The following is a 15,467-nucleotide window of genomic DNA, read 5'->3' on the forward strand; positions in this document are numbered from 1 at the left end:
CAAACAGAAAAAAAAATTTTTTATGACAACTAAGATAAGAGTTTGGGATTCAAGAACCTAACAACCAACAGATATAGATATACATATATATAAAAATGTGTGTGCACATAAAGTCAATCCCTAAAAGATAAGTGGTCAGAGGACATGAACAAATACTTTTCAGAAGAAGAACTACAAACTATTAAGATTTTTTTGCAGGACTCACTTGTGATAACAAAGAAGCAGAAAAAAAAGATTATGAAAGAATGCTCCAAATTATTGACACAAATACAAAGAAGCCTTGTTTTATACCTTACACCCAAGCAAACTGGCTGATAACAAAAGATAAACTTCTAGGTCATGTCATCAACAAGCCAGACAACTGTGTATTTTCTTCAAACCTCACAACCTTTCAAAATCTCTCCAAAACAGAAATCATGCACAAGGGAGAAAAACAATTTTAGTTGTCTCTATAGCATATGACACCAAGAACCCTAACCAAGAATAAAAACAAAATGAACAAAAGAGAGGTCTAATCCCTAAATTCTCAATAGGCTCACTCAGCAAACCATTCCCCATTGCCCACCACACTCAGGTGGGGTTACATATTGCGACTGACAAGGTTGCAAGAAAATTCAACTCTACCCAAATGGTTTGCTCTGGCGGGGAGAGCAACACAGGAGCTTTCAGCTATACAGGGATCGTTAAAAGAAGTGAAAAACAGAGGCAATGGGGGAGGGAAAGAATACTATATCAAGCTAGGACCAATTTCATCCCTATAAAAGTCACTTGGGAGACAGACCGAGGGTGATGAAATGAAAACTGCCCAGCACAGAAAGAAGCTGAGATGGTTTTGGGGTCTAGCCCCTAAGGAAACTACAATCAAAGGGCAAAGTCAAGTAATGAACAATAGGAAATAAAAGGGAAAAGAATGAAATCCACCAAAGATCCTCAGGAGGAAGAAAACTTGGTAAAGACTTCAAACATAAGCATAAACATAAATCATCAGGAAAGGTTTTAATAAAAGAAAAGAATTATGGCTTCCCATATTCCCAGCTACAAATAAATACTGTAAGACAAAAGAAAACAAAATAAACACCCAATGAGGCAGAGGACTCTCTGTGGATTCCCAAAAGAGCACGAGACCACGGCAAGAAGTTTATGGAATGGTTTAAAAGAAAAATAAGAACTGTGAAAACAGAATTTATAGCCTATTTTTAAATAGCGAAACTACTTGGCAGAATAAGAAAACTTAAATCCATGGTAGCAAATCTCACAAAAGAAACAAAAGAGAAGAACTGACCAACAATGCAAATACATAGAAGTGAAGGACAACCTGAAAGAAGAAAAGCAAAAAGTATTAAGATTAAAAGAAAAACGGGCAGCTAGGTGGCACAGTGTTGATAATGCACCACCAGCCCTAGAGAAAGGAGGACTTGAGTTCAGATGTGGCCTCAGACAATCTACATTTACTAGCTGTGTGACCCTGGTCAAGCCACTTAATCCCGATTACCTCCTCAAAAAAAAGAAAAAAAAAGAAAAGAAAATAGGATCTCCATGCAAGCAAAACATTCATCACTATGACAGGATTTGAAGAAACAACTTAAGGATTAAAGCTTTCCCAGGAGAATATGACAAGTCAAAAAACCCAAACACCATAATACAGGAAATAATATTAGACAACTGCTCAGGACTTTTGAACACTCAAAATAAAGGGTCAATTCAAAGAACCCACAGATTGCCTCTGGAAAAAAAAAAAAGCCCTTTGCCGCATAGAGCATGTAGTGTAGTTAAACTAAACAATTCCAAAGGCAAATGACAAACTTTTCAAGCAATCAGGAGAAAAACCTCCAAATATAAAGGAAAACTGAAAGATATAAGACTGCTCTGCAACCATCAGAAACCTCATAAGGAAATGGAATGATATGTTCCAAAGAGCAAAGGACCTGAAGATGAAACTCAAGATATCATATCAAGCCTAACCATTAATAAAAGTTGTACAATAAGAGGCATCTGAAGCATTTCTAGAAAGAAAACCAGATGTGAACAAATTATTTCGCTTTCAAACACCCTAGACCATCATAAATACAAGAAAGGTAAATAAACATAACCATTAATAAAATAATAATGACAAAGAAACTATTAAGAGATTTCTCTCTAAAAAATGACTAAATATGGGAATAAATCAATGTTGGAAAGATCAAGGGAAGATAGTATCCTAGTATACTATTGAGTATCTTCTTTTTTGCCTTTAAAAAAATATTTCTTCTATGGGGTGGCTCTTTGGGAGAGGAAGAAGGAAAGCTATTTTAGATAAGTGATTAGTGAAATTAAAATAGCCTCTTCTAACTCAGTGAGGAAAACTTTAAGAGGAAAAAATAAGAGTAATCCAAGAGAATCAAGAAAATTATGAGAAGTCAATCAAGTGGAAAAAGATTCAAAAGTTCAAGAAAGTAACTCCTTAAAAACAAGAATTGGGCAAAGGAAAGCTGATGTCATAAAATACCAATAAATAAAACAAAATCTAAAGAACAAAAAAAAATAAAAGAGAAAGTGTAACATCTTATTAGAACAACAACTGATCTGAAGAACAGATTGAGGGGAGACAATATAATAACTGTTGGACTATCCAACTGATAAATGGTCAAAGGATATGAACAGGCAGTTTTCAGAGGAAGAAATTAAAGCTATCTATAGTCATATGAAAAAATGCTATAAATGACTAGAGAATGATTAGAGAAACACAAATTTAAAAAACTCTGAGGTACCACATCACACCTATGAGATTGGTTAACATGACAAAACAGGAGAATGATAAATGTTGGGAAAGATGTGGGAAAACTGGAACACTGATGCACTGTTGGTGGAGTTGTGAACTGATACAATCATTATGGGGAATAATTTGGAACTATGCCTAAAAGGCTATAAAACTGTGCATGCCCTTTGATACAGCAATACCACTACTAGATCTGTATCCCAAAGAGATCACAAAAAAAGGGAAAAGGACCCACAAGTACAAAAATATCTATAGCAGTTCTTTTCATGGTAGCCAAAAATTGGAAATTGAGGGGATACCCATCAATTGGGAAATAACTGCACAAGTTGTGGTATATGAATATAATGGAGTACATTATATTTTATTATATATATATATTAAATATATAAATATATTCCATAAGAAATGATGAGCAGGCAGATTTCAGAAAGACTTACATGAACTGATGTTGAACAAGCAGAACCAGGAGAATACTGTACACAGCAACAGCAACACTGTGCAGTGACCAACTCTGATTGACTTAGCTTTCCTCAGCAATGCAAGGATCTAAGACAATTCCAAAAGACTCATGATGGAAAACGCTATACAAATCCAGAGAAAGAACTATGCAGTCTGAATGCAGATTGAAGTACACTATTTTATTTTTTTCTTTCTTGTGACTTTCTCCCTTTTATTCTGATTCTTCTTTCAGAACATGACAAAAAATATTTTAATATGACCATAGATGTATAGTCCATATCAGACTGCATGCCATCTTGGGAAGGGGTGAGAGGAAGGAAGGGGAAAAAATTTAGAACTCAAAATCTTATAAAAGTGAATGCTGTTGGAGCAGCTACATGGCGCAGCGAATAGAGCACCGGCCATGGAGTCAGGATGACCTGAGTTCAAATCCAGCTTCAGACACTTAACACTTAACAGATGTGTGACCTTGGGCAAGTCACCTAATCCCAAGTGCCCTGCCTTCCCCCCTCAAAAAAGACACCCCTAAAAAAAAGGCCAAAAAAAAAAAAGCTGTAAACTAAAAATAAATAAATGGATGCATGAACGAACAAATAAACAAAAGAGAATTGTTGGACTACCTGAAAGTTATGATCCAAAGAGTCTTGATACAATATTACAAGAAATCATTAAAGAAAATTTCCCTGAAGTTCTAGAACCAGAGAATAAAGTAGAAATAGAAAAAAACCCACTCATCACCACCTGAAAGAGATCCCAGGATGAAAAATTACAGGAATACCAGAGTCAAGTTTCAAAGCTCTCAGGTTAAGGTGAAAATACTGCAAGCAACAAGGAATCACACAAAACCTAGGAACTTCTATATTGAAAGACCACGGATCTTGTAATATAATATTTCAAAGAGCTAAAGAGCTGGGGTTGTAACCAAAAATAAGTTACCAAGGAAGGTTGAATATAATCCTGAACAACAACAAAAAAGAATATTCAATGAACTGAAGGACCTTCAGATATTTATGACAAAAAGCCTACAACTCAATGGAAAATTCAACATATAAAGATTAAGGAGAAACTTAAGGTAAACATTAAAGACCAATTATGAAGAATTTAATAAGGTCAAATTGTTTACTACTTATATGTGAAAATATTATCAGTACTCTAAAGACTGTTATCATTACTTTTTCAAAGAAAGACTTGGGCTGAGGTGAGTAAAATGGGTTAATTCTTTTCTTTTTTTTTTTTTAAAAGCAATCAGGGTTAAGTAACTTGCTCAAGGTTACACGGCCAGTTATTTCTGGGTGTGGTGCTGAGTATCTGAGCCCAGATTTGATCCAGGTCATCCCGACACTGAGGCCGGTGCTCTTACTCGCTGAGCCACCTGGCCGCCCCTAAGCAATTGGGGTTAAGTAACTTGCTCAAGGTTACACGGCCAGGTGTTTCTGGGTGGGTGCTAAGTGTCTGAGCCCAGGATTCGATCTCCAGGTCTTCTCAACACTGGAGCCGGTGCTCTTACACGCTGTGCTACCTGGCCGCCCCTGAAATGGGTTAATTCTTTAAAAAAAAAAATGGCATGGAGAGGTAAAAAGGAGAAATTATATAAATGAGGCATGAAAGGAAGTACTGATATAGAAGAAGCAAGTGGAAGAAAAGAGCTGGTAGTGCTGAAACCTTATTCTCATCAGAACTTGGGAAAAGAGGGAACATAAATCTCCAGAAGAGTAAAAAACAAAAGTCTTCTGAATTTAAGAAGAAATAAGAAGGCAAAGGGATAGGAAAAGTGAGGGACTTTTAGAAGGGTGTATAGATTACGAATTAGGAGAATGGTGGGAAATGATAAGGAAAGGACTTTTAGAGGGGTAGATAGATTAAGGACCAGGAGGACAAGATACTGGTTAGAAGTAAATAAGACTTGGAAGGATAGAGTAAATAGGATGAGAAGGACACATAGTGAAGAAAAATAGGATGGAGAGAAATACACAACTAGTGTATAAATTTGAATGTGAATAAGATGAATTTATCCATAAAAAAGAAATGGATTAAAAATCAGAATCTGATAAAGATGTCATTTATAAGAAACAATTAAAAATGAGAGCTACACACAGAGTAAAAAGAAAGGGCTGGAGTAGAATTTGTTATGGTCAGTTGATATAAAAAAGCAGGTGTAGCAATAAGGATCTCAGATAAATTTAAAGCTAAAATCGATTTCATTAAAAGAGATAAACCTCTATGTGTCACCAATATTATTCAACAGTTTTAGAAATGTTAACAATAGCAATAAATGAAAAAGAAACTGAAGGAATCAGAATGGGAAATGAGGTAATCACTATCTCTTTCTGTAAAGGATATGACAATATACATGGAAAATCATAAAGGTTCAACTAAAAATTAGTTGAAACAACTAATAATTTCAGCAAAGTAGCAGAATGTGAAATAAACTCACACAAATTATCAGCATTTTTATATATCACCAACAAAATCCTGCGAAAAGATACAGTAAGAGTTACTCTATTTAAAATAACTATAGAAAGGTGTGGCTAGGTGGCGCAGTGAAAAAGCACCGGCCCTGGAGTCAGGAAGATCTGAGTTCAAATCCGACCTCAGACACTTAACACAAAAGCTAGCCGTGTGACCTTGGGCAAGTCACTTAACCCCAAATGCCCTCCCCCCCCCAAAAAAGACACAGCAAAAAATAAAATAATTGTAGACAGTACAAAATACCTAAAAGTATACCTGCCAAAATAGACCCAGGAACTACATGAACATAATTATAAAACAAAAAATACAAATAAAGTCAGATTTAAATACCTGGAGAATTATTATTTGTTCATGGTTAGGCAAAGCCAACATGACAAAAATGACAATTTTACCTATTTATTCAATGCCATCCCAATTAAATTACTAAAAATATATTGAAAGAGTACAAAAAATAATAACAAAAGTCATTTGGAAGAACAAAGGGTCAACAATTTTAAAGAAACTAATTTTTTTTAAATGTAAAAGGAGGCAGTTTGGCAGTACCATACTTCAAGCTATATTATAAGGCAGTAAACATAAGAACTAGCTAAGAAATAAGGGGGTAGATAAGTGGAACAAAGTAGACATACAATATACAGCAGTAAAGGATTACAGTAACCTTGTGTCTGACAAATTTAAAGATTTAAGATTTGGGGGTAGGTATTCATTATTTGGTAAAAATTGTTGGGAAAGCTGGAAAGTAATTTAGCAGAAATTAGGCATAGACCAATATCTTAAACCATGTACCAAAGGAAGGTCAAAATGCATACACGACAGCAATATAAAGAGAGATATTGCAAGAAAATTAGAACATGGAACATGCTACCTATCAGACTCATGGATAGGCAAACAATTTATGAATAAATGAGAGAGAGCATTGTGAGGTATAAAATGGAAAATTTCAATTACATGAAACTGAAAAGTTCTATACAAATAAAACCAATGTAACTAAGATTAGAAGGAAAACAAAAAATTGGGAAAAAATTTTCATGAAGTCTCTTAGAAAGGTCACATTTCTCAAATATACAAAGAACTCTATCAAATTTATACAAATGAGTCATTCCCCAATGGATAAATAAACAAGGAATATGAACAGACATTTTTTTTGAGGAAAAAATCAAAACCATAAAGAGTCATAAAAAAAATGCTCAAAATCATTGCTGATGAGAGAAATGCAAATTAAAACAACTCAAGATATTATTTTACACCTATCAGACTGGTTAAAATGATAAATGCTTTTCAACTGGGAAATGGCTAAATAAGTTGTAGTGATGAAATACTATAAGAAATGAGGAGCTGGTTGATTTTAGAAAAACATGGGAAAACATAGATCTATGAAGGAAGATGTTATATACCTCCACAGGAAAAAACAGATAATTAGAAATATGCGCAGTATGGTTTTACATATGTGTGCATATATGTATGTAAATAAATATGTGTGTAGACACACATAAATAAAATATATATTTGTGTTTAATTGTAGCCTTTGCTAGGGCAGGGTGGGGAGTGAGGGAGAAAAAAATTAAAAGTACACAGAAGAGAACAAAAAAATCCTGGAAGGAAGCACAGAAAAACTGTAGTTTTGAAAAAAAAAAAGTATAGCATTGATAACACAATTTTTCAGAAAAAAAGTGTGAAATGGGAATTCATGGTTTTATATATATCTTCTCTGTATGTTCTGCCGCGTACTTTGAAATGTTCTTTGTCTTTTGCTTAGAATAAAAAATTAAAAGCAAAAAAAACTGCTAAGTGATATAGCTCAGGGAATTACAGTACTAAATTTAGTACATGCTTTAAAAAAAACAGCTCTGTGCAATGACATTCAGTTTCATGAACAGTTTCTTTTCCTGTTATTTGTAAATAGAAACATTCATATTTGTTGAGATTTTGTCAAGTTCTGAACAAAACTTTTTAAATTTTAAAATAAAAAATATTAAAAGTATATCTGTCACATATTTAATACAGCAACCATTCACTTATCTGAAATGATCAGAGAATGAGTTGTTAGGGATGAGTATTTTCCTAATGGTTAAAAATGAAACTTTAAAAAACTTTTATCTCATGTTTGTTGGAATAGTAATCTTTCTAAAACATACTATCTGCCCTCCTGACTTAAAATGCAAAATATTAAATATATTATATTAAGCCTTTCTTGGTCAAGTTCAATTACTGTACTTATTACACATAATAATAAATATTCATTATTCAGTAATCTTCACTGTCATAAAAGGATGTCTTCTTGAAGGGTTAAAGTATATAGAGTTTTTTACCCAGTAACAACTAGCATCAGACTACGGTGCTATTCTAGAAGTATGCTACTAGCATAGTGCCAAAAAGTTCTCAAGAACTATCAAGTGATAACTTAGTTTACTCTATTACTAAATGCACCTAAACTTCTGTACCATTCCGATTTTTTCTTTTCTCTTTTCTCACTTTTCTCTTCTCTTCTCACCAGTTTCATAAGCTTCCTTGCCACCCTCATCCTTATCTCTGACACTTCTGCAAAAACATTTTTACTTCTCTCTTCATCTGTTTTTCCAAACCCTTTTTAATTTTTATTTCTTTTTTCCTATCTCCAAATTTCTCCATGCTCGCATTAGTGCAGCTTAGCTTTCAATCACTGATAATAAATGTTCTCCTTCTTCTGTACAGTAAACCAATCATATTTATCTTGTATAATTTAGATTTTTTCACCATGGACAGCAGTCAGGTTCTTGTCTTTATTTCTGCATTTGGGGCCATTCTGTACAAAAACTGAAACTAGAACGTGCTACTACTATATCTTATATATAACAAATACTGAGTGATAAAATACCAATGATAATTATCATTCAAAGGACCAATTCATATAACAAAGTATGAATTTTTGCAATAACCATGTATTTAATAACATCAACTTTATGGCAAAGTACACATCTCTACTAAAAGGCTATTTGGCAACTGTGAACTATAGATCTGGTTTAACAATAATTTATTTATATGCAAACAATGGAAAAGAGTTCTACTTACAAAACTGAAGATGTAAATTGTGGTGTGAAAGAAGTAATTTTTAAACCTCCTGGAAGTCTCAATTTGTGATCTCTTACTTTGAATATCCCTGCTAGAATTCATTTTCTATTTTCTTTTCCACATAGTCTTCTAAACATCTTATTACATCCACTGCAATTTACAACCCATTTTCCTGTGCCAAGTCTTTTGTATGAATTCAGTAAATTTTACTATTAAATAAGGTCATCATTATAGTATATTTTATGGTGGATTCTGTCAGTAGTACTACAATTCTCACATCTGAAACCTGTAACTTTTGACATTTCTCCTTCATTAGACTTTCTTATACTATCAGTTGTCACTTCTTGTCCAATTCCACCTCAATAACATTTCTCACATTTGTGCCCTTCTCAACTGGAACCACCCAAATTACCAAAGACGATATAAATTACAATACCACTGACAATATAGTAAAGTCTGAAATAAGATCCAGTTTAAAAAGAACTCAGTTGCCCTAAATTCAATTTTGGACAATGCTGGGTATGAAAAATTGTGAAGTTCTTATATTGAGTGAAATCAACAACTACAAAATGACCAGAAGCATGCTAAAACACTTTCGATAATGCCGAATTTAAAACTAAGCCTAACTGCAGAACAGAAACATGTTAGTGAGAGCTTCATGGTATTAATTTGGAACTTATTATTAATCTAAACAAGGGGTATTAAGAAAACCACCATGAATACTCAAGTACCTAAGGAATGACTGAATTCATTTTTCACAACTGTCTTCAAAAACAGTCCAAAAATGCATTCCTATAACTTTTTTATTTAAAAATGTCCAGTTTTCCCACTCATTCTTAAATTCTGCTTTTCTCACTTACTACTACTATACCTTATAAAGAAGCACTGTGGACTCAGAGAAATAAAGAATGCAGGAAAAAGGCAGGCTAGAAACTGGTCTGGGGAAGCTAACAATCAAACTTTAAATAGATTATTCTATAACTCCAAATGAAAAGAGAATTAAAATCTCTTGACTCCCCATTAAGCTATTTAACAACATTCTGATACTAAATCACAGAACTTGTTTAATTCTATAACTGAAAAAAAAAAAAACACTTTTTGTTCTATTGAATTTTCTCAATTTTTTCTAATAATGTCCTAAATTATCCCTGCATCTGTATCTAATTTTACCCATCAATATCCATCTCTAACACTGTTACCAGGGTAATACATACATTTAGCAATAAGACTAAAAGCCACGTTTCAACAGTAGCCTCTCAGACTTTTAGGAAGACTATCGGAGAGGATCTTTCAACACAATAATCAACTTTTCTCCCTAGTTAAAGGACAGTAAATTCAAAATACCATCTTTCCTCAGTGGAGAAAAGAAAAAAATAATAATAAAATATGGATCACTTAACCTCTCCAGGCCTTAATTTCTTTATTTGTAAAATGACAGATTAGATAATCTTTCTGAATCCCAGAAATCCTAGATCTGTAGGATTTGGAGAAATAGCCCATTTATGGTTCTGAGTATATGTGTCTATATTTCTAAATTTCCTGAAACTGTATGGAATAAAGTTAACTTACTCTTACTTATAACTGTAGGACTTGAAAGCCAGAAAGATTTTGATCAATGAACTAGTCTAAGCCCTTGATTTCATAGATAAGGAAGATGAGGCCTGAAGAGATTACTCAGGTTTACAAAGCACAAGACCCAGAACCAGATCCCTGACTCTCAAGACAATTTACTTAGCACTATGCTAAACTGTCAGTCCTCAACTGTATCAAGTTTTAATACTAGTCACTATATAAAAAACCCTAAAAAAGAGAAAACTAGGGACAATTTTCATTTGTAGATTAAAAACTTAGCCAATAAACAACTATTAACCCCAAAAAGGTTAGCAATAAATAGTTTTAAGTGACAAAATTTGTTTATTATGATAGCTTACCCTCTGGTGTTGGTTTGTCCTGAGGAAGGTCAGGCATATTTTCATCCAAAAGGTCTGCTAAAGACTGAGAATTTGCCAGTAGTTTCTGATAAGACATGGCAAATTCCTCATACTGCTTATGTCGATCTTCACTCAGCTCCCCTTTAGAATGTAGAATGCGTCTATGAATAAAGAATAAAATAGTCTGATAAATTTACCAAACCTGTTTGGTCAAGAATTTATATAAAACCGAAATTTACATATAAATAAATTTTGTGACAATTTTAAATGTAGGCATAAAAATAAGGTATCACAAACATTGGTAACAATATTTTAAGATTCAATTTAGAACTAAGCTTCATATTCAAATATAACTAAAGCATTTTATCTTTAATGTGGTTTCCTTAAAGAATAGTAACGAAGAAAGCAGTTTTATTTTTCCCCACTTAATAGTTATTTTATTTTTTCCAATTACATGTAAAGGTATTTTTCAACATTCATTTTTATAAGATTTTGAGTTCCAAATTTTTTTCTCTCTCTCCATTCCATCCCCCCTCCCTAAGACAACAAGCAATCTGATATGGATTATAATCATATTAAACATTTCCACATTAAGTCATGTTATGAAGTAAGAATTAGAACAAAGGGAAAAAAAAACATAAGAAAGTAAAAAACAAAAAAAAAAAGGTGAAAATAGCATGTTTCAATTTGCATTTAGACTCCAAAGTTATTTCTCTGGATGTGGATAGTATTTTCTATCATGAGTCTTTTGGAATTGTCTTTGAATACTGTATTGCTGAGAAAAGCTAAGTCTATTAAAGTTGATCATCACATAATGTTGCTGTTACTATGTACAATGTTCTACTGGTTCTGCTCAAAGTAAGTTATTTTAATAACCAGGGAGGATTATTTAGTCTAAAGGCTACTCCGATAATCAAGTCACAGGAAAACACTTCATTAACAAAAGAACTTAACAATTTCATCAAGAAATTCAGTTCAGAAATGAAGCTTTTAGAGGAAATACATACTAATTTAAATCCATGGTATCCTTAAAACAGTCTACATCTTAATTATACTGTAGTCAACTCTAAATCAAACCATGTGTGGATTAATCACAGTTGATTTTTAATAATGGTTTCCAAAAGTCATTCCTCAATAGATAAATGGTCAAAAGGTAAGAACAAACTTCTCAAAAGAATTCTAAACTATTAACAACCCTATAAATGCTGCAAATCACTAAAAGAAATGCAAATCAAGACAAACATCATGTTTTAGCTCATGCCCAGCAAATGGGAAGATATGAAAATTATCAATGTCAGAGAGATTGTGGGAGGATAAGCATATTGTGGGTGTATGTTCGATGAAACTTGCTTTGGTATAGCCATTTTGGAAAATACGTTGGAATTATGCAAATCAAGTAACTAAAATGCCCACTATGAAACACACTCCAAGAAAGTCACTGATAAAAACAAAGTAATCATATATGATGGAAGGAAGGAAAGAAGGAATGAAGGGAGGGAGAGAGTGAAGATTTAAGAACAGACTATGTTAGAAGGCACTGTCTTCCTATTTCAAGTCTAGCACTCTATCCACTTCAGCACCTTCCTCTAGCAGCAAATGTTGTGGTAGCAAAGCACTAGAAATAACGTAGATGCCCACTGATTGGGGAGTGCCCATTGAACAAATTTATGAATATAACATATTGTGCTGTTAAAAATGACAAGGGGGGAGGGGCGGCTAGGTGGCGTAATGAGTAAAGCACTGGCCTTGGAGTCAGGAGGACCCGAATTCAGTTCCAGCCTCAGACACTTAACACACACACACACACACACACACACACACACACACACACACACACTAGCCGTGTAACCTTGAGCAAGTTACTTAACCCTAACTGCCCTCCAAAAAGCAAAAAAAAAGTGACAAAGAGGATGATTTCAGAAAAAACTAGGAAAATTTACATGAAATGATACAAAGAGAAGTGAGCAGTTAAGTATTTTTAAGCACTTAATATGTGCCAGACACTATACTAAGGGCAGATCCAAACAAATTCTGATTGTTACAAAAGGCAACCACAATTTCAGAGGATTAATGATGAAACACATGCTACCTACCACCTAGGAAAAGCCTCTATGTGGTGAAGTGGATAAAATGCCAGGCACTTAATAAATGTTGACTGATTGAATGGCGATAGGAAGACTTGAGTTCAAATTTGGCCTCAAGATACTCCCTAGCTGCATAGCCCTAAGTAAGTCACTTGACTTCTGCCTACTCCAAATTTCCTCAACCATAAAAAGGAGATATTAATAGCACCTATCTCTCAGGCTTGTTATAAGATGAGATAACATGAGATAATATTTGTAAAGTACTTAGCAAAGTGCCTATTACACTATAGGAGGCAATCTGTTTCTAAAATTTCTTCCTACTGACTGAGAGGTGACAAAATCAAAGTACAGACTGAGACTTTTAAAAAATATATATGATCAATGGAGGAAGTTATTTTGCTTGACTGCTTATCTGTTACTGTTTTATCTTTATTTTTCTCCAACAGGGGAAAGAGGTAGAAGGGAAAGAAAATAGATCTTTGTTAAATAAAAAATAAAATAATTTTTTAAAAATTAAAAACATAAAAAAAGAAAGTAAATGTTTCAAAATTACAAAAAATAACCACAGCCTGAAAGAAGAGATCTGGGAAGATACATTCCCTATCTCTTCTACTTTGCAGAGGTAAGAGGTGTTTCAAAGGTGTGGAACATTTTATCTGTTTTCAGATTTTTTAGATGTATTAATCATCTTACTGTTTTTTCACTTTCAATTTAAAAAAAAAAAACTATTAGATGGGATAGTTCTCTGTGAAAGGAAGAGAAAGAGATACAGAAGGAAATTCAGACAATATAAAACCAAAAGATATCAACAAAAATCTTTAAAAAAAAAAACTATTACATGGCTTCTCATCCTTCTCTAAAGTCCTATTCCCATACTTCATTGTGGCATAAAAGCAACCATAAATTCTCAAAGAATACATATGCCAATAAGCACAACTTCTAGTGGCTAGGTAGCTCAGTAGAGCACTGGGCCTGGAGTCAGGAAAACCTGAATTCAAATACAGCCTCAGACACTACTAGCTTTGTGATCTTGGTAAGTGACTTAAGCTCTTTGCCTCAGTTTCCTCAACTACGAAATGGGTATGAGGACTGCACCTACTTCTCAGAGTTGTTATGAGTATCAAATGAGATAACATTTGTAAAGTGCTTGGCAAAGTGAGTACATAATAGATGCTATATAAATTGTAGCTATTATTATAATATACCAAGGTAGTAAGGCTTCAAAGCAAGAGCTGGGTGACAAATGGGCGGTCCTTCAGGGCCATGACTAGATTAATTCAGAAAGGTTCATCCCCAAAATGGTCACAATAATGAACAAGGCCACAGCAACTCAAAAAGATCAAGAGATATTCAGAAAGTCTGCAATTTCTACAAGTAAGAATATCTACACCAATTAAAATAAAAAACATTTAAGTTTCTGGCTTCCCTCAGCTACTATCCAGCACAATCCTCAGGTACTAATCTGACCATTAATTTGTGTGAGCTCAAGGAATACAAATTTTAATAAGTAATACAAAAGAAACTCCTTCTAAGAGTCATATAATACAAAGGTCAATTAAAATTATGTCTGACACATTGAGTACAAGAGGTTAAGACTTGCCTATGACTGAACCTAACTGCAGATATCTGAGGATGCTATGTGATGTCTGTGACCAAAAAGGAAATCAAGCAAAGAAGTAAATCATGTTTCATAACTGAGTATTTTCAAAAGTAATTTGCTATTAAAGTGTTTAATGATGCTTACCAATGGAGTTTTCAAAACGGTCTCAGTAAAGTTATTTAATTTCCTTTTATTCTCAAACCTAGGCTACTATAGTTAATTATGAATTATTATGATCTTACCAGTTAAAGAGTTTACTCATGGTATGATTTATCTGTTATTCAACTATACATATTCACTAAGTTGTTACCCTCTTAAGTTACCTAAAATTTTACCCAATACTGTCTGAGTATTTAAATAAGTCATGATATTTTAACACAAAACACCTGTTTTAGGACAGTGTATAATAAAAATGTGTGATACAACTCATCTTTTGCCTAGCAATTAATCCTTAAACCCATAGAAGACTCCACCACTAAGCATATCCCAAAGGGGTCAATGATAAAAAGAAAGGTACCACATATACCAAAATAGTTACATTACTTTGTAGCAGCAAATAAATGGGCAAGGATGTCTATTTATTGGAACTGACTAAATGATATGGTTCATGAACATAACAGAATGTTGATGCACTATAAGAAATGACAAATATAATAAATACACATAAGTATAGGAAGACTCAAATGAACAACTGCAAAGTCAAACCAGGAAACCAAGAAAAATATACCGATTACAACATAAATGAAAAGAACAAAAAAATCAAAACTGGATCCTACATGATTATAATGATCAAGCATGGCCCCAGAGAAGAGATATGAGAAGGCATCAATAACCTGCTTTTTTGCAGAGGTTAGGTACTATGGGCATAGAACATTAGCTTTTTTCAATGTATTGGTTAATTTTACTGAATTGGGATTTTTTTCATCTTTTTTTTTTTTTTAACACTTATCAGAGATGGCTCCTTGAGAGGGGAGAAAGTAGAGATATTTCAGGAAATATAGGTGATATGAATTTTTTTTTTTGCCTTTTTGGAGGGCAATTGGGGTTAAGTAACTTGCCCAAGGTTACATGGCATGTGTGTGTGTGTGTGTGTGTGTGTGTGTGTGTGTGTGTGTGTGTGT

The 15,467-nt window shown here is 33.5% G+C and overlaps 1 protein-coding gene across 8 annotated transcripts in view; it reads right to left on the minus strand.

Moving 5' to 3' along the window:
• Positions 1-15,467, minus strand: part of UPF2 (UPF2 regulator of nonsense mediated mRNA decay) — a 200,541-nt gene that overhangs the window by 165,623 nt on the left and 19,451 nt on the right. For all 8 annotated transcript variants that reach the window (XM_069106399.1, XM_069106395.1, XM_069106396.1 and 5 more), the window contains exon 4: positions 10,663-10,823. In XM_069106399.1, the coding sequence (XP_068962500.1) occupies positions 10,663-10,823 (161 nt within the window). The remainder of the gene's footprint in view (positions 1-10,662; positions 10,824-15,467) is intronic.

This window comes from Petaurus breviceps, unplaced genomic scaffold (assembly GCF_028583685.1).
Source record: "Petaurus breviceps papuanus isolate PSGF00001 unplaced genomic scaffold, PetGlider_PUasm1.0 79, whole genome shotgun sequence".
NCBI lineage: Eukaryota > Metazoa > Chordata > Mammalia > Diprotodontia > Petauridae > Petaurus > Petaurus breviceps.